Source organism: Vombatus ursinus, unplaced genomic scaffold (assembly GCF_900497805.2).
Source record: "Vombatus ursinus unplaced genomic scaffold, bare-nosed wombat genome assembly UNPS02004746.1, whole genome shotgun sequence".
Lineage (NCBI taxonomy): Eukaryota > Metazoa > Chordata > Mammalia > Diprotodontia > Vombatidae > Vombatus > Vombatus ursinus.
Genome location: NW_020944524.1, coordinates 104,993 through 132,843, shown reverse-complemented (window position 1 = coordinate 132,843; position 27,851 = coordinate 104,993). Strand labels below are relative to the sequence as shown.

At 36.9% G+C, this 27,851-nt stretch overlaps 1 protein-coding gene across 1 annotated transcript in view; it reads right to left on the bottom strand.

Moving 5' to 3' along the window:
- TMX1 (thioredoxin related transmembrane protein 1) overlaps positions 1-27,190 on the bottom strand; it is a 61,555-nt gene extending 34,365 nt beyond the window's left edge. The window contains exon 1 of the mRNA XM_027841691.1: positions 26,958-27,190. Within this exon, the coding sequence (XP_027697492.1) occupies positions 26,958-27,109 (152 nt within the window). The 5' untranslated portion in view covers positions 27,110-27,190. The remainder of the gene's footprint in view (positions 1-26,957) is intronic.
- Positions 27,191-27,851: the final 661 nt, after the last annotated feature.

Sequence of the window (27,851 nt, the reverse complement as noted above, 5' to 3'; positions counted from 1 at the left end):
GTCTGTGACTGCAGTGAGAGAAGGAGCTAGGTCTCAGCCACCCCAGGGGCCGCGACTGTTTCCTGAGCTTCTGGCCCACAGACTGAGGGGGAATCGAGTGGCTGATCAGAGGGGGATTGCAGGGATCTCTTTACCAGTGCTGAGGCAGGAGTCTCTTGCTTTACTGATGCTTGGATCTGGGTCACAGTTCTGAGGGGCGGCCCTGAGGCGAGGAGAAATGCTGGTGTGGTGAAGCTTGTTGTGGCGGTGGAGAGAAAACACCTCGCGCCTTATAATAGCACCTTGAAAGAACTGAAAATTTTCAGGTCCCTAGAAGTATCTTTGAAAACAGCTGTACAAACCCCCAAAGCTTGGGACAGTACATTCTCCATATTGGAAACTGACTTTTACCTTAACAAAGAGTTTAAAACTCAGGTAATTGGCTGGGATCATGAGTAAGCAGCACAAAAAGAGCCAGACTATATTATCTTACTTTGGTGACAAAGAAGATCAAAATATACAACCAGAAGAAGACAATGAAGCCAAAGCTCCTACATCCAAAGCCTCCAAGAAGAATATGAATCAGTCCCAGGCCTTGGAAAAGCTCAAAAGGGATTTTGAAAAGCAAATAAGAAAAGTAGAGGAAAAACCGAGTTTTGCAAGAAAATCATGAAAAACAAGTCAACAGCTTGGTAAAGGAGACCCAAAAATATACTGAAGAAAATAACACCTTAAAAAATAGCCTAACCCAAATGGCAAAAAAGGTCCAAAAAGCCAATGAGGAGTAGAATGCCCTAAAAAGCAAAATTGGACAAATGGAAAAGGAAGTCCAAAAGCTTACTGAAGAAAATACTTCCTTAAAAATTAGAATAGAGCAATTGGAAGCTAGTGACTTTATGAGAAATCAAGACACTGTAAAACAAATCCAAAAGAATGAAAACTTAGAAAACAATGTGAAATATCTCATTGGAAAAACAACTGACCTGGAAAATAGATCCAGGAGAGAGAATTTAAAAATTATTAGACTATCTGAAAGCCATGATCAAACAAAGAGCCTAGACATCATCTTTCAAGAAATGATCAAGGAAAACTGCCCTGATATTTTAGAACCAGAGGGCAAAATAGAAATTGAAAGAATCCACCAATCACCACCTGAAAAAGATCCCCAAAGGAAAACTCTTAGGAACTCCTAACCAAATTCCAGAGTTCCCAGGTCAAGGAGAAAATATTACAAGCAGCCAGAAAGAAACAATTCAAGTATTGTGGAAACACAATCAGGCTAACACAAGATTTAGCTGCTTCTACATTAAGGGACCGCAGGGCATGGAATATAATATTCCAGAGGGCAAAGGAGACAGGATTACAACCAAGAACCACCTACCCAGCAAAACTGAGTATAATCCTGCAGGGGGTCATTCAGTGAAATAGAGGACTTTCAAGCATTTTTGATGAAAAGACCAGAGCTAAATAGAAAATCTGATTTTCAAATACAAGACTCAAGTGGAACATGAAGAGGTAAACAGGAAAGAGAAAATCATAAGAGACTTATTAAGGCTGAACTGTTTACATTCCTGCATAGAAAGATGATATTTGTAACTCATGAGACCTTTGTCAGTATTAGGGTAATTGGAGGGGGAAAAATTATATGTACGTATATATAGATATACTAGATAGAGGGTACAGGGTGAGTTGAAGATGAAGGGGTGATATCTGGAAAATAAAATTAAGGGGTGAGAGAGGATTATACTAGGAGAAGGAGAAAGGGAGAGGTAGAACGGGGTAAATTATCTCACAAAAAAAAACCAACAGAAAAGACTCTTACAGTGGAGGGGAAACAGGGGAAGGTGAGAGGGAATGAGTGAATCTTATTCTCATAGAATTTGACTTAAGGAGGGAATAACATACACACTCAATTGGGTATGGAAATCTGTCTTACCCTATAGGAAAATGGGGGGAGGAGGAAAGGAGACAAGGGAGTAGGGGGATGATAGAGAGGAGGGTAGATTAGGAAAGGGGGTAATCAGAAGCAAGTACTTCTGAGGAGGGTCAGGGTCAAAAGAAAGAATAGAATAAATGGGTGGGTGGGATAGGATGAAGGGAAATAGAGTTAGTTTTTCACAGCATGTCTACTATGGAAGTGTTTTGCATAACTGCAAAAAAATAACCTATATTTAGTTCCTTGCCTTATCAATGAGGATGGGTGGGGAGGGAGGGAGAAAATTTGGAACCCAAAGTTTTAAAAACACATGTTTAAAAAAAATGTTTTCACATGCAACTGGGAAATAAGAAAGACAGGAAATGGGGTACAGAAAACCATCTTGCCCTACAGGAAAACTGAAGGGGAAAGGGATAAGAGAAGGGGGGGGAGAGATAGAAGGGAAGGCAGACTAAGGGAAGGGGTATTCAGAATGCATGCCATCTTGGGGTGGGGGGAGGGGCGAGATGGGGTGAAAATTTGGAACTCAAAATCTTGTGGAAGTAAATGTTGAAAACAAAAAAATAAATAAAAAATTACAATATACAAAAAAAGTTTTATAGAATGTGGCCTAAGATGCTGATTTAAGCCTAATTTTGGCCAGACTCCTTTCAAATTTTCTCAGCACTTTTTTTAATCAAATAGGGAGTTTTCCCCTGGTAATTCATGTTTCTTACTTTATCAAACACTGGGATACTGAGTTCTATTGTTTCTAAATCTCCCTTGTCTAGTCTGTTCCACTGATTTCTCTCTCAATTCTCTAACAAAAATACCAAATGTTTTGATGATTGCTGCTTTATTTTTTTTATATTTTTTGAGTCTGAAAGTATAATGCCCCTTCATCCCTATTTCATCATTTCCCTTGATATTCTAAATCTTTAATTTTTCCAAATGGTTTATTATTATTTTATCAAGTTTGGTCATTTGATTGGTATAAGCATCAAAAGTGTTATTTTTGGAAGTATTATCATTTTTATTATATTGCATGGCTTAGCAATGAGCACTGAATATTAGTCCAGCTTTTTAAGTTGTTCGTTATTTCTTTAAGGAGCACCTTGTAATTGAATCTATGAGTATTTTCTATGCTTTTGAAACTGATCCCCAGATACTTTACACATTTTGTAGTTATCTAGAATGGGATTTCCCTATTATTGAGCTTTGTGGGTTTTTTTTACTATCATATAGAAATGCTGTTGATTTTTTGAGGATCTATTCTGTAGCCTGCAACTTTGCTAAAGCTATTATCTCAGCTCCTTTGATGATTCCCTTTTGGTTTTCCAAGCAAACTATCATATCATCAGCAAATAGGAACCATTTTATTTCCTTTTAATCTATCTTTATGCCTTTCATTTCTTTCTTTTGTATTACTGCTCTTGCTAGTATTTCTGTAACTATACAAAATAATAGTGGGGAGAACAGGCATTCTTGCTTCACTACTGTATTTACTGGAAAAGGTTCTGGTATATCTCCATTGCATACAATGCTTGCTTTTGGTTTTAGGTAAATGCTTTTTATGAGCAGTTAGGACATATAGCAAAGGTCCTTCTATACCTATAGTTTACAGGGTTTTTACCATAAAAAAAGCCTTTGTCGAAGGTTTTTTTTCTGAATCTGTATAATTTTGAATGTTTTGGTTTTTAATACGATTATGTTGACTGTTTCCCTAATGCGGAACCATCTTTGTATCCCTGGTATAATTTCCACTTGATCACAGTGAATGATTTTTTTGGATAAACTGCTATAGTCTGATAGGATTCTGATTAAAATTTCTGAGTCAATATTCATCAGAACTACATTAGTCTTATAAAAAGATTCTGGCAGGGTGCTTTCTTTCTCAATTTTTGAGAACAATTTGTAAAGTGTGAATGTCAACTGTTCTTTCAAAGTATGATAAAATTCTCCTGGGAACCAACTGGAACAAGAAGGTAGTTTTTTTTCTTTTTGTAGTTCCTTTATAACTAGATTTTCCAATCACTCTCATATTCTGATAATTTGGGTATTTCATATTTTTAAAGAGATTTCTCTCTTTCGTGTTCTCAGTTTTGTTGGCATCTAAGTGTACGTGACACATTCTGATTAATCTTTTTATTTCTTTTGGTTTTGGTGTGATTTTGTGTTGCTAATTTGCTATTTTATTTGATGTCTCTACTTTTTAAATCAGTTTAGCTAAGGGTTTATCAGTTTTATTAGTCTTTTCAAAGAATGAGTGTTTTATTTATAATTTCTATGGGTTTTTCCAATTTATCTCGCCTCTTATTTTTAACATTGTTTTGTGCATATTTTAGATTTGCTTATCTGTTGATTCTCTAATTTTTAAAAAATGCACATATAGTTCAAAATTCTTCTTTTTAAAATTTGTTAATATTGCAAAGGGAATTATGAATTTCATATTAATTGATGATATGTGTAATGAATACACTAATAATTTAGATTTTTTTCAAGAGCTGCCTCTCTGGCTCAGGAATCAGAATTAACAATGCAGCTTGAAATGATCAATCAAACCCTTGACAATGCTCTTATAATCTCTGAATTCTTGTGCTAGTATCTCTTAAGTGAAGACTAGAGAACCTGTTCCTGATGGGGTGCTTGGGTTCTTGTGTTTGGATGCTTGTGCTTGGACCCCAATTTCTCCGTAGTCTCAGAAACACTGTCTCGACAATTTCTCCCCAGCCCAAGGACACTGTGCGTAGCAATTACTCATGCATGGGCCCCAGCACAAGCCTTATCTCTCTCCTTGGTGCAGCTACAGAAAGCTGGGTAATAGAGTGCTGGGCTGCTCAGGCCCCAGCCCTCAGATCATGTCTCTGGAAACCTCCCAATTCCTTATTAAGTTCCTATCTTGTGAGAAAGCTTTCCCTTGTTGCACAGCATTTTCTCATTAAGACAGAGGGAGAGGGGTGCCTTGCCCAGCCCAAGGAGTTTTGTCCTTTGCTGGCCCAAGGACTCTTTCTCCTGCCAGACTCCCAAGATTCATGCCTCTGTCATCTCCCTCCCTGTCTGGTATACTCCCTGTACTTTCTCATCCACAGCTCCCAAAGACACCTGGACATTTAGATTACCTCATCAGTGTCCCTGGTATTCCTTTCCCATGCCCTTTTCCATATAAACCCTAGCTCCATCCTCAGGCTTTTGCAGGTTCCTTAAGAATCCTTGCCTGCTGAAAAGCTTAACAATAAATCTTTGCCACCTTGACTTAAAGAATGCTTGAGTCTGTGAATTCATTCCAGACGACCCCGTCCAGTACTCCAGTCTTTGAGGGGTCTCAACCTCTCAGACAGCAACATTGCCATTATAGAACTCTAGTTGGGGATGGTGGGGAATCAAACCCCCAAAGACTTGACTCCAGAACTATTTAGTATTGTGGACTCGTGGGCTTGTCATGGGAAAGCACTCCTGCACTGGGAAATGATTGTGATTTATGTATATAAGCTATGCTTTTGCTTCAGCTTACAGAGCATTCCTCACTCTGAAACTGATTAATTAAACTGCTACTTGATCCTGTGTCTAGGTCTGCTTTGTGCGGATCCAAGCATTCCCAGGTTAGAGACTGGCTCAGAAAAATCCTTTTTTTTTTTTTTTTTTCCATTTGTTCAGTTATTTTTCCTTTTGATTATCTTTCCTTTTTGATTATACAAAAAGGAAAAAAGGATATTGAAGTCTCCTTTCCCAATTGTGTTACTGTCAATGTCTTCCTGTAACTCAGATATTATTTCCTTTATGAATTTGGATGGCAAGGCATTTGGAACTTAAAAATTTATTACTGATATTGGTTTGTTGTTCCTTTCTGTTTTTATTTTTTGAATGTTTGTTTTTGTTTTTTTCAGGTAACACGTTTGCAAGTCCTGCTTCTTTAGACTCATTTGATGCATAGTAAAAATTTTTCCATCCCCTCTGTTTTATTTTGTGTATGTCTTTGTTACTTAAAAAATTTCTTGTAAGAAACAGAAAGTGGGATTTTAAAAAAATTTTTATCCAATCTGTCACTCTTTTTTGTTTTATTGGCTTGTTTAATTCATTCACATTTAAAGTTTATATATATATATATATATATATATATATACACATATATATATATATAAAGGTTTATATTTTTCTTCAACTATTGCTAATACTGTTGGGGTTTTTTTTTTAGGTTATAAATTTTTCCCTTCTTTTGTTACAAACTAAATACTATTTAGTCTTTTTTAAGGGGTCCTTACTCCCACTGGCTCTCTTCTCCTAACTCCTAATGCCTCTTTCCCTTTGGTATTTTATTAGTTCTTTTTTTCTCTTGTACTTTTATCTAGTTATACAGTTCTTCCTTCCTTTTCAATCTCTTAAGCAGTCAAGAAGATTCCCCCTTAAATTTCTCCATGTATCTTGTTTTCTTATATATTGCTGGCATAAGTAAACATTTTCTTTTAATGTACTTGTTGTTTGCCTCTAGACTGTCATTCACTTCTGTGTATTTATTTGCATTTCCAAATATTTTTCCTGTGAAAGTCATATATTCTACTCTCATAATACTAATTTCTCTTTTGAATCACTCAGGAATAATATGTTACATGTTTTCAAATTCCACAGGGTTCTGTCTCCTCAAGATTTAGGTCATTTTCCTTTGTTTTGTAGTATTTATTCACAGATGTCTGACCTCTTACTAAATCTGGAGGTCATATTCCCTTCTATAGTTAAGTTTTCTGTGTTGATTTGTTTATGTTCCAAGTCTTCTTCCTGAGTTTTCTTCTTCCTGAAAACTCTGGTAATTTCAGTCTCCTCCCCCCTTCCCCCTTTATTTTCCCTACCATTCACTTTCTTACTATCTCCCCTCTGACTGTGGTTTCCTTTGGGGCTGGATTTAAAACATCTCAGCTTCCTCCCATGCTGGGTAATTCAAGGTATTTATAAGCCTAGGTTTATGCCCCAACTAACTTTTGGGTGGTCAGAAATGGCCTGAGCTGGATGTTGTGCTTTCTCCCGCAGACTTGGTGGATGATGTATAGCACTCCTACATATGTAGTGCCCCTGAAGTCCTGTCCCACTCCCTGTTTCTTGGTTCTTTGGTCAGACAATAGCAGTTCAGAGCTTTGCAGAGCTGGTGCTACATAGCTGTTTGCCCTGGCACTGCCTTTGCTGTTGTTATAGGATTGTTAGGCTAACTCAGGCTCTACTGGTACTGGTAAACTTATCTGCCCCTAGACACTCACAGTTCAGAGCTTTGCAGTGGTTATTGTTATAGGGTTATAGCCCACAACTCAAACGCCCACGCCCACCACCACCACCACCATGAGTTGTGGCCATCTGGTATCTAGGACAAATCAAAGTCACTGAGTATCAGTTCATGGGTCTGGGGTTTTACTATTATTGTTGTTTTAACCTTCTTCTGGATTCTGGGTGTCCTAGACAATGGAGGCAACTGAAGTAGCTTTATCTTTGGCATATAATTTCTATTTTGGAGAAGATTGAGAGGTTGTAGGGATCAAAGAAACTGTCTAGTTCTTTGTCTTGCTGCTCACGTCAATGACCTTTAAGTCCATGAATATGTTGTTTACAAAAAACACCCTTAAAACAAAAAAAGTCACAAAAAGGTTTTTAAATGAGCTATAGCAAAATCTACTATGTTTTATTAAGTAAAAAAAAAAAGGAAGGAACAGCACTTGGGATCTCTAGGCAAAAGCAATAATAGACTTAACTGGAAGAGATTAAAAGGGAAAGTAAGTTCTGCTAACAGGTAAAATAGGAAATGAATATCAACACTAAGCATATATGCACCAAAAGCCAGTCATACCATTTACCTACGTAAAGGGAAATTTAAATGAGTTATAGGAAGAAGTGGGTAATAAAAGCATAATAATGCGAGATCTTAATTTTCGTTTAAAATGAACAGAAAAGTTAAAGACCTAAAATAGAAGTTTTAAAAAGTTAGACATAATAGAGTTCTCAAAGTTACTGAATTCAAATAGAAAAGAACATACATTTCTTGACTGTGCACAAAATATAACTATTACATCATCAAAAACCTCACAAAAAATGCAGAGAAGAAAAATATTAAACATCTTTTACAGACCACAGTGCAATAAAAAATATGCAACAAGGGATCACTGAGAAAATAATTACAACTAATTAGAGACTAGACAACTTAATCCAAAAGAATAGGTGGGTGGGTCAAAGAACAAATTTAGAATTTCACTGAGAGTGTTACCTTGAAAAGTTTCATTAAATACTTCAATAAAGCAAAAGATATACAGAATCAAAGAAATATGTCAACTGTTGAACAATTCAAGTTAACTAAGGGTAGCAATATCACAAAGAAATCAAAACATAACTGTAACCTCACTAAAATACTACTCCACATGAAGCTATATTCAGAATGAAGCAAGACAGTATGGAGTCCTATTATAATTTAATACTAAAAGTAAGTTTCATCTCTAAGGTAGTTCCAGAGGATAGATATTAAAGATACCTATCCCATTTGCTCAAAGGTTACCAAAGAGCTCTTAACCACTAAATCCAATGATAACACCTAATTTCTTATCCATTGTAACTTTCTTCCTTTAAAAAAAAGTTACTTTTTTTGTGTACTGACGGTATTTTTGAAAGACTCCCATCCCCATTCTCCTGAGTACTTTTCCCTCTGTAACAAAGAAGCACAATTAAATAAAAATCAATGCATTTGCCAGGCCTTGACAACATATACCTTGTTCTCTAAAAAGATACAGGAAGAATAAGTACATGCTTCATCATCAATTCTCTGGTTATGATTGATCACTGCTCCTCCCCTCCATCTAAGCTACACACAGAAATGATTATAGTTTCTACCTCCAGGTTTATGAACTTTAAAAATTCCTTTATCTAATCATAACCTTCTATCCTTCCATTTTTCCTCTGCCTTATGATTCCTAACCTTATTCTGTCTTCACTGTGACCTCCAAGCCCTCTACCCTCAGTCCATTCCCAAGCCATTACTTTTTCACTAACCACACCTCCTCCTTTCCCTATCTTGACCTTCTGATGAACTACCAGAGTTCAACTCTGCACTATCTAAACTATCAGCTACACACTTCAATCAGCCTTGCCTCCTTGTCCTACTGTTAATCATACCTTATCAAACTCCCACCTTGAATTATTCCCACCATCTTTGGCTTTCTGCTCCTATCCGCATGCTGCCATATGAAACTGGAGAAAATCAAGAATCTTAGGTGAAAAGATTCACTAGTGAATATGACTTCTGGAGGCAGAATGAAGATGGCTGAATACAGAAGCACTCAGCTGAGCTTAACTTTAAAATAATACCTCAAATCGACTTCTGGAGTGGCAGAGCCAAACCAAAGGTCAGAGTGAGACATTCTTCCAGCCCAAGACAACTTAGGTGATCAGAAAGAAAAAATCTGTGTCATGGGGGAGAAGGCTGACTGGAGCCCACATGGATAAAATACCAGTTGTCAGAGGAGGTGGCAGGGACAGAAGCAGCCGCAGCTTTGGGAGCAAAGATGACAAGGGGACCGAGCAACTGGTCAGAAAAATGTTACAAGGTACCCCTGTGCAAGCACTACATGCAGGACCAGATCCTATTTGGCAACTCTATTGCCTATTCTCATTCCTAGATCACAGTTTGAGGGCATAGAGGAATGCTCAAGATGGAGTAGGAGCAACTTGAGGAGCAACTGTTTGGCAACTCCATTGTTTATATTCACTTCTGGGTCATAGTTCAAGGGCACAAAGGAGCATTTTTGATTAAGAGTAGAAATTCTGAGGGGCAGTTATCACTTCTGGTCCAAAGAAACAAGGGGCCCCAAGGAGCAGTATCAACCGCAATTCCAAGGAATGAGAGGCCTTTCCGGGTTAAGAACCAGGGTGCAGACCAAGAAAAGCAGTGACCACACCTCATCCAGATCACACTGCCTTAGAAGCACCAAAAACTTCTAAACTCCCAGAACTAGCCTTTTCAGGGCAATGCAGAAAGAGCCTAAAGTTTGAGGCAGAGCCCTTCCCCCCAACAGTGGGAACAAAGTCCAACATTATATCAAGAAATAGTGGAAACATGAGCAATAAAAGAACCTAAGTAAAAAAAAGCTAATATGGTGACAGAGAAAATCAAGACTCTAACTCAGAAGAAGACAACGAAGTCATTTGGAAACAAATCCAACAAGAATTCTTCGAAAAGCTAAAAAATTATTTGCAAAATCAAATTGGAGTGGTAAAGGAAAAATGAGGCAAAAAAACGAAAGCAAAGAAAAAAAATTATGAAAAGACATAAAACAGGTTAGTAAAAGAGGCACAAAAAATACTGAAGAACATAAAACCTTAAAGAACAGAATTGGCCTAACAGAAAAAGATACAAAAATTCACTGATGAAAACAACTCCTAAAAAATTAAATTGGCCAAATGGAAAAAGAAGTACAAAAGTTCACTGAAGAAAATAATTCCTTAAAAATCAGAACTGGGCAAACAGAATGTAATAATGCCAAGAAGCAATGAAAGAAAGTCAAAAGAATAGAACATGTGAAATATCTCAATGGCCCCTCCCCTTACCTCCTTCTCCAACCCTTCCCTTTTTCTCCCCTTCACACTCCTCCTCCCCATCCCTTTCCTTCGCTCTATCCTTTCTCCTTCTTCCCTTCCCCGGCCTAGACAATACTGTGGTGGAGATGGCCAAGGAGACCTCGGAGCCTGCTGAGGCAGACATCACAGGGCTGTTCCAGGACATGTTCCCCAAAACGGCCATGTACCTAAGAGGCAAGCTGACAGTCACCAGTGAAGACTATAAACTTCTGGAAAATATGAACAAACTGACTAGGGCTGAAGTATCTAGAAATGAAAGATATGCAGTAAACATAAGCAGAAACCTAAAGGACTTAAACCAGAAATAAGGAACACTTCAGCCTTATCCTCTTTAATTGAGGAGCAAGTAGCAGCTCCTGAGCAAGCAGCTTACAAGTTGGATGCATATTCAAAGAAACCAAAAGCAAAAGTACAAGAAGTTAGAGAGGCCAAGAAAGAATTCTTCAGCACAAAGACTTTAACTACAAGAATATTTCATAAGAGCTGAAATAAGTGAAATGGAACTTATCACTATGCTTCAGTTCCTAAAAGGAAGCGATGCTGCTGATCCAATGAAAATCCCAGCCCTCACTTCTGGTTAGATGTGTAACTTTGGCCACCACTTGATGTTTCCTAAACCTGCAGCCCCTGGAACTTCATCTTATTGTGTACTTCATTGTGTGCCCTGGACCAAGGCTCAGAAATCAGGATCAATCCCATCTAGAGCAGAGGCAGAGGAGAGGCTCTTGTCTCCCTGTCTCTCTCCCTTCTTCCCTCTCCTCTAGGGCTCCACCTTGGACTCTCTATTATGATTGTGCTTCCTACCCCTTCATAACCTGTTCTTCAAATTAAATAATAAATGCCCACTTATGACCCTCAAAAAAAAAAGGGGGGGGGGAAGCTAGGTGGTGCAGTGGATAGAGCACCAGCCCTGGAGTCAGGAGGACCTGAGTTCAAATCAGGCCTCAGACACATAACACTCACTAGCTGTGTGACTCTGGGCAAGTCAGTTAACCCCATTGTCTCGCAAAAACAAACAAAACAAAACAAAACAAAAAAGAAAAAGGAAATATCTCAATGAAAAAGCAATTGACTTGAAAAATAGATCAAGAAGAGTATTTAAGAATTGTTAGATTACCTGAAAGTCATGAAAAAAAAAGGGCCTAGACATCATTTTTTTAAGAAATTATCCAGGAAAACTGTCCTGATACCTTAGAATTTGAAAGAATCCACCAATGACTACCCAAATGAATCCCAAAAAGAATCCCAAAATGAAAACTCCCAGGAATACTATAACTAAATTCCAGAGATCCTAGGTCAAAAAGAAAATACTTCAAGCAACCAGAAATAAACCTTAAATTCAAATACAGTAAAGCAACAGGCTCACCCAAGATCTAGCAACTACCACTTTAATGGAGCAGAGGGCTTTGATCATGATATTCCAAAAAGCAAAAGAGCTGGGATTACAATCATGAATAAACTGATCAGCAAAACTGAGTATAATCCTTCAAGGGGGAAAAAATAATGAAATGGAGGACTTTAAGTTTTCCTCATAAAAAGACCAGAGGGGAATAGAAAATTTTACATAAAAACACAAAATTCAAGAGAAGCATAAAAAGGAAAACATGAAAAAAGGTAAAAATGATTACCTATCTATATGGGAAGATGATAAATGTATCTTCTAGGAACTATATCATTATCATGGTAGTTAAAGGGATTCTATATAGAAAAAAAGGGTAGGAATAAGCCCATTATGTTGAGTAAGGTAAAAAGGATAGGTGAGAAAGAAGGATGCCCTGAAAGAATGAGAAAGGCAGAGGAAGAATGAGAAAAAATTATTTTACTAAAAAGATGTACACAAGAAAGAATTTTTACACTGGAAGGGAAAATGGTAGGGGCAGTGGGGAAGTGGTGGGAAGGCAACACTAGAACCTCACTCACATCTAACACAAAGGAAAAGAGATAGAAATAAAGATAGATAGTGGGGAAGGGAATAAAAGAAGGTGGGTGGGAGGTAATAAAAAGGCAGAAAAAAAGAAGGCAGTAGTCAGAAGCAAAACAGTGTTAAAAGATGGACAGGATAAAAAGAGAGACAGAGAGAGAGAAATAGAAAAAAATAGAATGGAGGGAAATATACACTTAGTAATCATAATGTGAATGGAAGGAACTAAGCCATAAAATGGAAGAGAGTGGTAGAAAGGGTTAGAAATTAGAATCCAACAATATGCTGCATATAAGAAACACACCAGCAACAGAGAAAAACTCAGAGTTAAAATAAGAGCATGAAGTACAATCTATTATGTTTTAGCTAAAGTTAAAAAAAAAAAGCAGGGGTAGCAATGATGATCTCAGACGAAGGAAAGCAAAAACAGAGCTAATTAAAAGGGATAAGCAGGAAAAGAAACCATAGATGGTAGAGTGAAAGCAGGAACTTAGCCAAGTTCTCCCCCAAGTCCCTTCAAATACCTCTAAAAAGTGACTCTGAACAAATTCCAGAGTGGCAGAACCCACAAAGAGACAGAGTGAGGCAGATTTCCAGCCCAAGATAAACTGGAAAGTTGACACAAAAGGTCTTTTGCACTGGCCTGAGAGAGGAGCATCCAACACGCAGGCCGCAGTGCAAATCCAGTACTAAATTACTGGCAGCAGTGGCAGTTTCCAGTCTTCTCGGTCCACACTGGGTCAGTGGGAGGGATCTGAAGGAACTGAGTGAGAGAGAAGCCCAGTCCAGCGCAGGGCTGCAGGGCATGCCAATACAGGCCCAGCCCTAGCAAACCAGGAGCAGGCATTGGGAGTGACTGAACTGGCAGCAGTGGTGGCTGCTCCTGGACAGATTAACCCACAGACTGAATGTTTGAAAATCACTTCCAGAAGCCAAGATAGCAGTGCAAGCAGTAAGTGGCTCTCACCCTCCCTTATTGACTTTGAAAAACCCAGGGATATTGCCCCAAGAAAAATTCTGAAATAGTGCAGCCAGCAGAAAGACAAAGTGCAACAGTCTTTTAGCTCCCAGGCTAGGGGGATTAAAGGGAAAGGTCCCTCTTGCTGTGGCTGAAAGGGACCAATACCAGGAAGAGAAGCATCCCAGCAAGCCAGTGTCAAGCCCCATCTCAAAAACGAGTAACCAAGGCCCCTAACCCCTAGCACAAGAAGCCTGGGACAGTGCCCCCTATGCCTCGGAAGCAGAGATCAACTTTAAAAGCCAGAAAAAAGGGAAACAATATGAGCAAAAAGCAACATAGAAAAACAATGACCACAGAGAAGTATCTTGGTGACAGGGAAGATCAAAACACAAATTCAGGAAAAGACAACATTGTCAATATACCCACATCTGAAACCTCAGAGTGGAATATGAACTGCTCTCAAGCCCAAAAAGCCTTCTTGTAATAACTCCAGAAGGCTTTTAAAAGTCAAATAAGAGAGGTAGGAGAAAAATAACTCCTTTAAAAATACAGTTGACAAAATGGAAAAAAAGCATATGAAGAAAACAACGTCTTAAAAAGCAGAACTGGCCAAATGGAAAAAGAGGCACAAAAACTCACTGAAGAGAACTCCCTAAAAAGTAAAATGGGACAAATGGAAAAGGAAATACAAAAACTAACTGGAGAAAACAATTAAAAATTAGAATTGGACAACTGGAAGCTAAAGACCCTATGAGACATCAAGAATCAGTCAAACAAAATCAAAAGAATGAAAAAATAGAAGAAAATGTAAAATTCCTCATTGGAAAAACAACTCTTCTGGAAAATAGATCCAGGAGAGATAATTTAAGAATTACTGGTCTACCTGAAAAGCCATGATCCAAAAAAGCCTGCACAGCATCTTTCAAGAAATAGTCAAAGAAAACTGCCCTGAGGCCCTAGAACCAGAGGGTAAAACAGTCATCAAAAGAATACACCAATCACCTCCTGAAAGAGATCCCAAATTGAAAACACCAAGGAATACTGTAGCCAAATTCCAGAATTATCAGGTCAAGAAGAAAATCCTGTAAGCAGCTAGAAAGAAACAATTCAAATTTCGTTGAACCACAGTCAGAATTTGGCAGGACCTTGCAGTTTCTACATGAAAAGATCGGAGGGCTTAAGATATGATATTCTGTGAAGGCAAAGGAGGTTGGATTACCAACCAAGGATCAACTACCCAGCAAAACTGAGCATAATCTTTCAGGGAAGGAGATAGATATTCAATGAAATAGGGGACTTCCAAACTTTCCTGATGAAAAGACCAGAGTTCAACAAAAAATTTGATCTTCAAATACAAGATCCAAAAAAGGCATAAAAAGGTAAACAGGAAATGGGGGGAAAAACATGTTATTAAATAAGGGTAAACTGTTTACATCCCTACATGGGAAGATCATACTTATAACTCTTGAGAAGTATGTCTTTATTACGACATTTAGAATGAATATACAGACAGAAGGAGTGGTTTTAAGTTGGCTTTGATATCATGATAAAAAACCTAATGAAGTAGTGAAAAGGAATAATAATGGGAGAAGAGGAAAGGAGGCAGAAAATGGTAAATTACATCACATGAAGAGGCACAAAGACATTACAGTAGAGGAAAAGAAGGGAGGGAGATGAGCATTGTTTCAACTTTACTCTCATTGGATTTGGCTCAAGGAGGAAATAACATACTCAGTTATAGAAATCTAACTTGCGATATAAGCAGTAGGAGGGGAAAGGGGACAGAAAAGGGAGATGAGATAGAAGGGAGGGAAGTAGTAATGGAAAAGGAATAAAAAAGGAGGGGGCAGACAGAGGGAGACAGTGGTCAAAAGCAAAACTAGTGAGGAGGGAAAAGGAAAAAAAAAGCATAAAAAGGGAGGTGGGGGTAAATGGAGAAAAAAAACACAGATAGTAATCATAACTGTGAATGTGAATGGGATGAACTGTCCCATAAAAGGGAAACAAAGAGCAGAATGGATTAAAAAACATAATCCTACGATATATTGTTACAAGAAACACATTTGAAAAAGAGGGATACACACAGGTTAAAGGTAAAAGGTCAGAGTAGAATATATTATGCTTCGGCTAAAGTAATAAAAGCAGGGGTAGCAATCCTGATCTCAGACAAAGCAAAAGCAAAAATAGATCTAATTAAAAGAGATAAGGAAGGAAACTATATCCTGCTAAAAGGTACCATAGACAATGAAGTAATATTACTAAACATATAAGCACCAAATGGTATAGCACAGAAATTATTAGAGGAGAAGTTAAGGGAGCTACAGGAATAAATAAGCAACAAAACTATACTAGTGGGGTACCTCAACCTCCCCCTCTCTGAACTAGATAAATCTAACCACAAAATAAACAAGAAAGAAGTTAAGGAGGCAAACAGAATTTTAGAAAAGTTAGATATGGTAGAGCTCTGGAGAAAACTGAATGGGGATAAAAAGGAATATACTTTTTTTTCAGTGGTTACAGCATCTACACAAAAACTGACCATGTATTAGGGCATAAAAACCTCACAATCCAATGCAGAAAAGCAGAAGTATTAAATGCATCCTTTTCAGATCATGATGAAATAAAAATTGTGTGTAATAAAGGGCCATGGAAAGATAGACTAAAAATTAATTGGAAACTGAATAATCTAATCCTAAAGAATGAATGGGCCAAACAATAAATCATAGAAACAATTATTAACTTCATCCAAGAGAATGAAAATAAGGAGACAACACACCAAAACTTAAGGGATGAAATGAAAGCAATACTTAGGGGAAATTTTGTATCTCTAAATGCTTACACGAATAAAATAAAAAAAGAGGAGATCAGTGAATTGGGCATGTAATTTAAAAAGGTAGAAAAAGAACAAATATAAAATCCTCAATTAAATACTAAATTAGAAATACTGAAAAGCAAAGGAGAGATTAATAAAATTGAAATTAAGAAAACTATTAAACTAATAAATAAAACTAAGAGCTGGTGTTATGAAAAAAAAACCAATAAAACAAATAAACCTCTTGATAATTTGATTAAAAATAAGAAAGAAGCAAACCAACTCCCTAGGAAAAAATCTCCAGGGCAGAGATGGATTTACAAGTGAATTCTATCAAACATTTAAAGAACAATTAATTCCAATAGTATATAGACTGTTTGGGAAAAAAGGCAAAGACGGAGTCTTACCAAATTCTTTTTATGATACAAATATGGTGCTGATACCTAAACCAGTAAGAGTAAAAACACAGAAAGAAAATTATAGATCAATTTCCCTAATGAATATAGATGCAAAAATTTTAAATAAAATATTAGCAAAGAGATTACAGCAACTTATCACGAGATTATAACGAGGTAGAAATTATACCAGGAATGCAGAGCTGGTTCAATATTGGGAAAACTATCAGCATAATTGATCATGTCAATAAAAAAACTAACAGAAATCATATAATTATCTCAATAGGGGCAAAAAAAGCTTTTGACAAAATACAACACCCATTCCTATTAAGAACACTAGAGAGCATAGGAGTCTTTGTTAAAATAATAAGTAGAATCTATCTATATCAGCAAGCATCATATGTAATGGGGATAAGCTAGGAGCATTTCTGATAAGATCTGGGGCGAAACAAGGATGTCCATTATTACCACTATTATTCAATATGGTATTAGAAATGTTAGCTTTAGCAATAAGAGAAAAAAAGGAAATTGAAGGAATTAGAATAGGCAAAGAAGAAACAAAACTATCACTCTTTGCAGATGATATGATGGTATACTTAGAGAACCCTGAAGCATCAACTAAAAAAACTACTTGAAATAATAAACAACTTTAGCAAAGTTGCAGGATATAAAATAAACCCACATAAACATTGGCATTTCTATATATTACAAAGTCCAACAGCAAGAGAGAGAAAGAGAAATTTCATTTAAAGTTACTATAGATATTATAAAATATTAAGGAGTCTACCTGCCAAAACAAACCCAGGAACTATATGAACACAATCACAAAACACTTTTCACACAAATAAAGTCAGATCTAAGTAATTCAAAAAACAACAATTGCTCTTGGGTAGGCCAACCTAATATAATAAAAATGACAATTCTACCTAAATTAATTTACTCATTCAGTGTCACACCCACCAAACTACCAAAATATTATTTTATACAGCTAGAAAAAATAATAACAAAATTCATCTGGAAGAACAAAAAGTCCAGAATATCAAGAGACTTAATGAAAAGAAATGCTAGGGAAGGTGGCCTAGCCATACCAAATCTGAAATTGTATTATAAAGCAGCAATCATCAAAACTACTTGGTACTGGCTAAGAGTAATCTACTGTTTGACAAACCCAAAGACCCCAGCTTCTGGGATAAGAACTCACCATTTGACAAAAACTGCTGGAAAAACTGGCAGAAACCAGGCATAGACTAACATCTTACACCACATACCAAAATAAAATCAAAATAGGTACATGATTTAGATATAAAGGCTGATAGTATAAGCAAACTAGGAGAGCAAGGAATAGTTTACCTTTCAGATCTATGGAGAAGGGAAGAATGTATGACCCAACAAGAGATAGAGAACATTATGAAATGCAAAATAAATAATTTTGGTTACATTAAATTGAAAAGTTTTTGCACAAAGTCAATGCAACCAAGATTACGAGGGAAGCAGAAAACTGAGAAAGAATTTTTACAACCAGTGTCTCTGATGAATACCTCATTTCTAAAATACAGAGAGAACCGAGTCAAATTTATAAGAATACCAGTCATTTCCCAATTGATAAATGGTCAAAGGATATGAACAGGTAGTTTTCAGAGGAAGAAATTAAAGCTATCTATAGTCATATGAAAAAATGCTCTAAATCACTATTGATTAGAGAAATGCAAATCAAAACAACTCTGAGGTACCACATCACACCTATGAAACTGCCTAATATGACAAAACAGGACAATGATAAATAGTGGAGAAGATGTGGGAAAATTGGAACACTAATGAATTGCTGGTAGAGTTGTGAACTGATCCAACCATTCTGGAGAGCAATTTGGAACTAGGGCCAAAGGGCTATAAAATTGTGCATAACCTTTCTAGGGCTGTATCCCAAAGACAGCATAAAAATGGGAAAAGGACCTACATGTACAAAAATATTTATAGCAGCTCTTTTTTGTGGTGGCAAAGAATTGGAAATTGAGGGGATGCCCACCAATTGGAGAATGGCTCAACAAGTTGTGGTATATGAAGTAATGGAATACTCTTGTGCTATAAGAAATGATGAACAGGCTGACTTCAGAAAAACCTGGAAAGACTTATATGAACTGATGCTGAGTGAAATGAGGAGAACCAGGAGAACATTAAACACAGTAACAGCCATAATACGCGAAGACTGACTTTGACAGACTTCATTCTTCTTAGCAATGAAAGGATCTAAGACAACCTCAAAAGACTCTCGATGGAAAACGCTGGAAAACGCTGGAAAACGCTATCCACATCCAGAGAAAGAACTATGGAGTCTGAATGCAGATGGAAGCATACTATTTTGCTGTCCTTTTCCTTTGTTGTTTTGTGCTTCATTCTCACAGTTCCTCCCATTAGTTCTAATTGTTCTTAACATCATGACTAATGGGAAAATATGTTTAATAGGAATGTATATGTAGAGCCTATATCAGACTGCAAGCTGTCTGATATAGGGGAACAAAAAGGGGTGAACAAAATTTAAAAGTCAAAAGGCTTATGGAAGTGAATGTTGAAAACTAAAAATAAATAAATTAATTTAAAATAAATAAAAGAAACCACAGACACTGAATAATATATCAATACCAAACATATATGCGCCAAATGGCACAGTATTCAAATTCTTAAAGGAAAAGTTATATTAATTATAGGAGGAAATGGTGAAACTATTATAGTGGGGCACTTTCAACTTTCCCCTTTCAGAGCTAGGTAAATCTAACCAAAAAATTAATAACAAAGAAGTCAAGGAGACGATTAGAATCTTAGAAAAGTTACAATGTGATAGGCTCTGGAAAAAACTTTAAGAGAATAGAAAGGAATATAAAAAGGGTATACCCTTTTATCAACTGTACAGGGTACCGTCAAAAAAAAAACAATGACCATGTATTAGGGCATAAAAACCTTACTACAAAATGCAGAAAAGCAGAAATACTAAATGTCCCCTTTTCATACCATAATGCAAAAAAAAAAAAAAATTACATTTCATAAAGATGCATGGCAACATAGTTTCAAAGCTAATTGGAAACTAAATAATCTAATGCGAAAGACTGAGGAAGTGAAAGAACAAATCATAGAAACACTAATTTCATTAAAGAGAATAACAACAATGAAACAATGTTCCAAAATTTGTGGGATGCAGCTAAATTAATACACAGGAGAAAATTTGTATCTCTAAATGTGCACATCAGTAAAAGAGAAAAAGAGCATCAATAAAGTAGCCATCTCACTAAAAATAAAAAAGACAAAGAACAAATCGAAAATCTCCAATTAAACACTAAAATGGAAATCTGGAAAATCAATAAAACTGAAAGTTTTAAAAAATACATTGAACTAATATAATAAAACTAGGAACTGGCTTTATTTTTTTTCAAATGAAACAGATAAACCATTGATTAATTTGATTTTTAAAAAAAGAAAACCAAACTACTAATATAAAAAATGAAATGAAGATGAAATTAAAGTAATTATTAGGAGTTATTTTGTCCAATTGAATGACAATAAAACTGACAATCTATGTGAAATGGATAAATATTTACAAAAATATAAATTGCTCGGATTAACAGAAGAGAATAACCCTATATCAGAAAAAAAAGCTGAACGAGTCATCAATGAGCTTCCTAAGAAAAAAACCCCCATGATCAGATGGATTCTCAAGTGAATTCTAACAAACATTTAAGAAACAATTAATCCTAATATGATATAAATTATTTGAAAAAATAGGTAAAGGAGTCCTATCAAATTCCTCTTATTACACAAATAGTTTTCATACCTAAACCAGGGAGAGCAATAACAGAGAAAGAAAACTATAAACCAACTTCCTTAATGAATATGGATGCAATAATTTTAAATAAAATACTATCATGGAGATTACAGAAATATATTACAAAGATCTTAAACTATAACCAGGTTGGATTTGTAGCAGGATTGCAGGGCTGGTTAAATATGAGGAAAACCATCAGCATAACTTACCACAACAACTACGTAAAAACAAGATGTATTCAGGATAAATTGAAGATAATTAAAGAGAAGGCACTAAGATTAAGGGGGACTGGGAAAGTTTTCTTGTAAAAGTTGAGCTTTTAGTTAGGCCTTAAAGGAAGGCAGGGAAACCAGGAAAATATCCAGTGTTGGAAGATATAGCATCTTGCATGAGGAACATCAAGGTGGCCAGTATCTTGTCACTAGATTTCAAAGTACATGGGAGTAAGATAGGAGAAGATTGGTCATGACAACACATGATTTGTATGTATGTATCTAGATTGATAAATGAGAGACAGAAACACATACACATACATACATATAAACACATATGCATATACACACATTGAGGTTAACTACTCTCGTATCTACAAGAAAAGCAGACATCAGAGGCAATATGGTATAGTGAAAAAATAACTTGGGATCAGAGGGCACTGCTTAGAGGGTGACTCTGGGCAAAGTCAAAACCACTAAATATGAAATACAGAAATCATGTATTCAGAGTATCCTAAAAGGCTTAACACCTTGCTATAAAAAAGTAACCAAGCATCTGTTTATTATTATTTTTCTTGTTTTAACTTATTCATTAACCCCCTCCCCAGTCTATCTGAGCACTTTTAACAAAGTTATATTCAACTGTCTCTGAATTGAAATGTTCTTTTCTCTTTTCCTTATGTTAAAAACTCCATTGGCAGGCAATGCTCTCTAAACAGCATGATACAGGAGACAGGTTACTGACTCTGAAATCACAGTATCTGAGCTCTAAATTCAAACTGGGGGCAGCTAGGTGGTGCAGTGGATAGAGTACCAGCCCTGGAGTCAGGAGGACCTGAGTTCAAATCCAGCCTCAGACAACTGACACTAACTGTGTGACCTGGGCGAGTCAATGATTTCCTCGCCAAAAAAAAAAAATCAAACTGACTTACTAAGAACAACTTAATGTCATCACAGACAATAGATGGACAGATAGGATAGACAGGTAGACAGACAGATAGATAGAAGATAACATTAACCCCTGCTTCACGAACTCTTGTGTCTTAAATATAGGAAGTGCTAGAGCAGTGGGGAACTGTCAATTGCTGAAGTTCAATTAGATCATGTGAGATACCAGGCTAGTTAATACCTTAAGCCATAAAATTATGTGAGTGATTCAAGTTGGGTAGCATACTTTTTTGAATAATTCAACAAGTTTGCGGTATCTCTGGATATTCTCCTAACTGTAGCCCATTTCTGCTAATTCTGTCCCCTTGGATTCTGAAATTCCAAAATTGCCAAACACTTAGTCTATATCTTAGACACATCTGCTGCCTCTCACCCTCCCAGCCCTCTTGCTACATTGTTATAATTTATCTTTAGACTCTATTAAAACTCTCCCTTTGTTCTGTTCCCATGATAATAAATTTTTCATTAATCAACAAGTATTTATTATTCACCTATTACGTGCCAGGCAGGCAGTGAGGTAGGTAACTTTGCTGAGAATGCAAAGACAAAAACCAAAACAGTTCTAGCTCTCAAGGAGCTTACAATGTATTAGGAAAGATATGATCTTTATATGTACATAAGTGAGGAGGTAGAAATAAGAACAGGATTCTTAGAATGTGGTGCTGTAGCTGCACTTTGAAAAGAGTGAAGGATTCTATATAATATAGGTGAGAAAGTACATTCCAGGTATGAGGTATAGCCACTGCAAAGGAATAGAATCAAGAGACAGAGAACTGTACTTAGAAGATAGTAGAACGCATTAAGTATAATGAGGCTGGAGAGACAGAGACTGAGTTGAGGTTGTAAAAGAATTTAAAAGCTAGTTTATCCTAGATATAACAGAATCACTGGAGTTTATCACTGGAGGGCTACTAGGTCTCTGGTCAACCATGGCCCTAGTTTCAGTTCCATACCTGCACAGGCAGGAACAATAATATATGTAAGCTCAAATACGTAAAACAATTCTAAGGAGATCCGAAACATTTTGACTAATTACAGCCTTGATAGAATGAGAATGTATTCTCCCAAGGTGTGGGATACTTTTCTTTGAAAAGTATCAGACTAGTCTGAACACATAAGAGCTAGTATGCTTGTTAGTGTTTCATCATTTAAAATAAAAAGGTACTATAAATAAAAGTTTTAAGAATAATATTTTGCATATTACAGTGTTATTTGAATGTATCAAGGAAATTCAAACTACTGAATTCCATGTTTCATTAGCACTTAGGTATTTTTAAGTGAATTATAAATTCAAGTAAGAAAAAGAAAAAAAAAGAAAAAGCATTTATATAGTGCATACTATGTGCTAGGCACTGTGCTAAGAGCTTTACAAATCTTATCTTATTTGATCCTCACAATAACCCTAGCAGGTAGGTATTATTATTTCCCCATTTTACAGATGAGGAAACTGAGGCAAACAGAAGCACTGACTTGCCCAGGGTCATGCAGCTAGTGTCTGAGGCCATATTTGAACTCAGATCTTCCTATCTCTAGGTCTGATACTCTATCCATTGCATCACTTAGCTGCCCCCAGCAAGTCATATTCAACCAACTTCTCAGGATTGTTGTGAGGATCAAATGAGATATTGTTTGTAAAGTGCTTAACATAGTGCCTACAACATCACAGGGTACTAATAAATGTGGGTGCTACTCCTTTCTCCTTCCCTAAGATGAAATTCAATGGGTGTCAAATCCCTCAGGGGTTCAAAAAATCAATTACTCAAGTACAAGATTGGTGAGGCACAGCTAGACAGAAAATGGTATGAAAAATATTGAATAAAAATGAATGGTAATCTCAGTGTAAATCAACAAGACCTGGTAGTCAAAATGCAAATGGTATCTTGTATGATGAAGGATAGAGCTTCCAGAAATAAGGAAGTAATCAGATTATTAGCAATTAACAAGCATATATTAAGCACTTACACGCTAGGCACTGTACAGGGAAAAAAAATCCAAATTAGCCCCTTTCTTCAAAGCAGCTTATATTCTAACGAATGAATGTGTGTGTGTGTGTGTGTGTGTGTGCACGTGCACGTGCACGCACATGCACCAGCCCTCCCTCCCATCTCCAAGTTAGGGATATAAGAGCTTTGTTGGACTGTAAAATCAATGAGTCAACAGTGTGACATGGAAGTCAAAAAAACAAACACAATCTGAGGGTTCTTTGGGAAATATAGTGTGAATCTAGGATTAGGAAGCTTAAGAGTCTCTGCCCTGGTGTGAGTACATGTAAGGTATTGTATTTAGTGCTGGGTGCTATATTTATATTACAAAGAGAATTTTCATAGACTGTAGAATGACCAGATGGCATAAGGTCTTGGCATTACATATTATGTTAGAACTATCTGAAGTAAATGGGGAATGTTTAGCCTGAAAAAGTAAAAACAAAAGGATGACCTGACAGCTACTTTTTAGTATATGAAAAGTTTTATGGAAAAGGAATTTGATTTGTTTGTTTGCCATAACAGGACAAGACTAGAACACTTCAAAGTTGCCAAATGCCAAGATAGTTGGTAATAAGGGTACCAGGGGTCTTCAAACAAAAAGTTGGATGACTGCTTGTTACAAATGTAGTAAAGTGGGTTCTTATTCACATATGGCTTAGGCTAGATGACTTCTGGGAGTCCCTTCCAACTACACACACACACACACACACACACACACACACACACACACTATACACATGTGTGTATACATATGTATATGTACATACATGTATATGTGTACAGAAACATAGTCTCTAACTATGCTTCCACAACCATCTATATGTGCACATACATGGGATGGCAAAATCAGAGATTCACAATAAAAAGGAGCTCAATTGCCTCATTTTACAGACAAGGAAAATGAGATGCTTAGATGTTAAGTGACCCAGGGTCACAGAGCAACTGACAAGGCTAGGATTCAAACTCGGATCCCATGACTCCAAATCAAGCTTTTTCTAAAGCACCTTATTTTTAAACCTTGAATCCTCACTGTAAAAATATATATATATATAAAAATATAGAAATATACATACACACATATACATACATACACACATTTTTTTCTATTCTAATATTCTATTCTATACAGACTACAGCTATATAACACACACCTTGACTATATATGCACATGTGTGTATGTGCATGCATGTGTGTGTGCCTCTGGGTGTGTGTGTGTGTGTGTGTGTGTGTGTGTGAGAGTGAGTGAGAGAGAGAGAGAGAGAGAGAGAGAGAAAGAAAGAAAGGAAAGAGACAGCAAACAAATTATGTTTAGCTCTTGGCACCACCTAAGAAAGACACTGGTAAGCTGGAATACTCATAGAAGAGCAACCAAGATAGAAAAGGGCCTAGAATCCATGTCATATAAAGAGATAAGTTGAAGGAAATTGTGATGTTTAGCCTAGAGATGAAAAGACTAAGGAGGAATGACATAATAGCAGTCTTCAAATGTTTGAAGCACAATCAAAGAGGAAGGGGCCTTGTTTTTTGCGGCCCCAGAAAGCAGAACCAGGAGCAATGTAAGGAATAAGAGGCAAATTTAGGCTTGGTATTAGGAAAAACTTTCCTAACAATTCAAGCTGTTCAGGAAAACAACATTTGCAATGACAACAACAATATAAATGGAAAGAAAAACCAAAAAAACCCCAAGAACATTGTATAATGATCAAGCTTGGACTCAAAGACAAGACTGTGAATGACACACAATGCATACACTTCCAGTCTCAGTTGATGTGCTGGTTAGATTTGCTGAGCTGTTTTGGTTTTTTTCCTTTTTTCTTTTGGTATAACATAACGTTCTCTGGGGATGACAGAGGAAAAGGAAATGTTTGTAAATGAAGGTGATAGAAAAACAAGTAGCAATAAAAATATAAAAATAAAATAGAACTGCCCAAAATTGTAGTGAATTTCCCCTCAGTGGGGAGGTCTTCAAGCAGAAGCTAGATTATCAATTTCAAGTATGATAAAAGGAGCTCCTTTCAGACATGGAGGCAGCTAGGATACTCAGTGAATAGAGCACTGGGTATGGATTGAGTTCAAATCTGACCTCAAACATTTAACTAGCTGTGTGACCATGGACAAGTCACTTAAAACTATCTGCCTTAATCCACTGGAAAAGGAAATGGCAAACCACTCCATTATCTTTGCCAAGAAAACTCCATGGACAACACTGGCTTGCTAAGGTACACAGGATTTCAAAGAGGTGGACAAATGGCCATAATGGTTCTAATGCTAATCTGATACTTAAGTTAATTTCATAAAATCTAAAGCTTTCTTATATGGTTCTATATGAATAAAAAGGAAAAAAACCTTTTGAAACCAGAAAGTTTCAAAATTTTTTGAATTTGGAATAAACTTTTTTTTTTAAATCTATCACTTGGTCAAATCACTTAACTGCTGAGCCTCAGTTTCCTCTTCTGTAAAATAAGGAAATTGTCCTTGATGAACTCTAAAGACTCTTGCAGCTCAAAATATTTATGATGTATTCCCAAAAACATCACAGATGGTTTTTTAGAAAAGAGGTCCACACTCTCTTTTAAGAATATTCTGTTCTCCTTGACCTTCTAATACTACTTAAAGCCCAGAAAACATAACTTGGTACGTTTCCTTGAATTCCCTTAGAGAGCTATCCTAAGTGAACATAGTTTCTTAACTGTAAAATGAACTAGAGATCTTTAAGGCCTCTTTCACCTCCTACAATCTACTCGATACAGAGACTAATAGAGAGAAATAAAGATTCTTATCTTTATTAAACATCTATTGTTGACAGGCACTGTATGGCGAATACCACAAAATAAAAACATGCTGAAAACACCAATGTCTTTAGTGACAACCAACAGACTTTATAACCATTATTAAAAATGGGTTCAATGGAAGAAAAAACTAGAAGAGGGGAAGGAGAAGGAACTGGCTGCAACTCACATCAGAGGAGAACTCTACCTCAGTTCATCCTTTGTTGTAATGTATGCTAAGTACCTCATAAAATACCTCATAAAGGTATTTGTTAGTAAATTTAAAAAAAAAAAACTTCATTAAATCCCAAGGACTCAAAACGTGCATAAGAAACAGCTCAGCAGTAGAAACAAAACTAAGAAATTGGGGCGGGCGGAGGGACAGAGGCGTGAGAACGTGGTTCTAGGGGAACGTGAGGCTCCTCTACTGCAAGTTGGTGAGAAAGTGAAAACAAAACAGGTTCCCCAAATCGAAAAAAGTCAAAGTTTGAGAATGAGGGGCGAGGAGAACTTGAAGGGAAAGCAAAGAATATCCTCTGAGCACAGGCGGGGATGGAGGAGGGGATGGGAGTTTCAGGAAGTCACGGAGAGCGAGGATAAAGATATGGCCAAGGGGGCAGAGAAGCCCAGGGATTACTACTCCCACACTCACAATTCAATCATCCATTCCCCTTCCAGCAGTTCCTTCCAGTTCTTGTCCGTGATGGTCCTCACATGTCTCCACAGTCCTTGGATCCCCGGAGTCCCACACAGCAATAGCACCAATGCTATGAAGGTTAGCAAAGAACTCCCGGACGGCGCCATTTTAGCGACCGTGCACCCCACCAGGAGCAACAGTTCGCGTCGCCTTTTCCACCTCCAGCCCTAGGGCCCGTTGCTCACTGCGCATGACTGCACCAAATACTTCGGAGAAGCAGCCAAACTTGTATCAATGCGCAAGACGGGGGCGCCTGCGTGGTGATTTCTCCCTGGGCGGAGCCTGTTTACTCTAGTGCGCAGGAGAGACTCGCAGCTGTGCGGGATCTCATTGGCATTTTGCAAATGTAATAGGAAATGGGAAAAGAATGGTTGAGAAAAACCGGTTTGTAGTTCACTGTTCTACTCTAGGCAAAAAATCTTAGCCCCTTCTTTTCAAGTATTTTATATTACTTTATGTTAACTCCGTCTCAGACTCCCCTCCCCCCTTCTACCACCAGAGGTCCTGAAAGGTGTAAAGATGAAGCAAACAAAAACTTAGCAATTTTAAAGACCACATTTTATGGATATTTATATGCTAGAAAGCATCCAGAAGAAGGCACTCAGATATGTAATGCCTCCTCTAAGCCTAACAACCTCTTCTTGAATTGGCAATGGAATGATAAATAATGATGAAAACGTTAAATAGTGCTTACTATTTGCCAGGTACTGTGCTAGGCATTTTACGATTATTATTTCATTTGAGACTCACAACTCTGGGAGTTAGATGGTATTATTATTCCCATTTTACAGATGAAGAAGCTGAGGCGTATGGACCTTAAGTGACTTGCCCAAGGTCATACAACTAGTA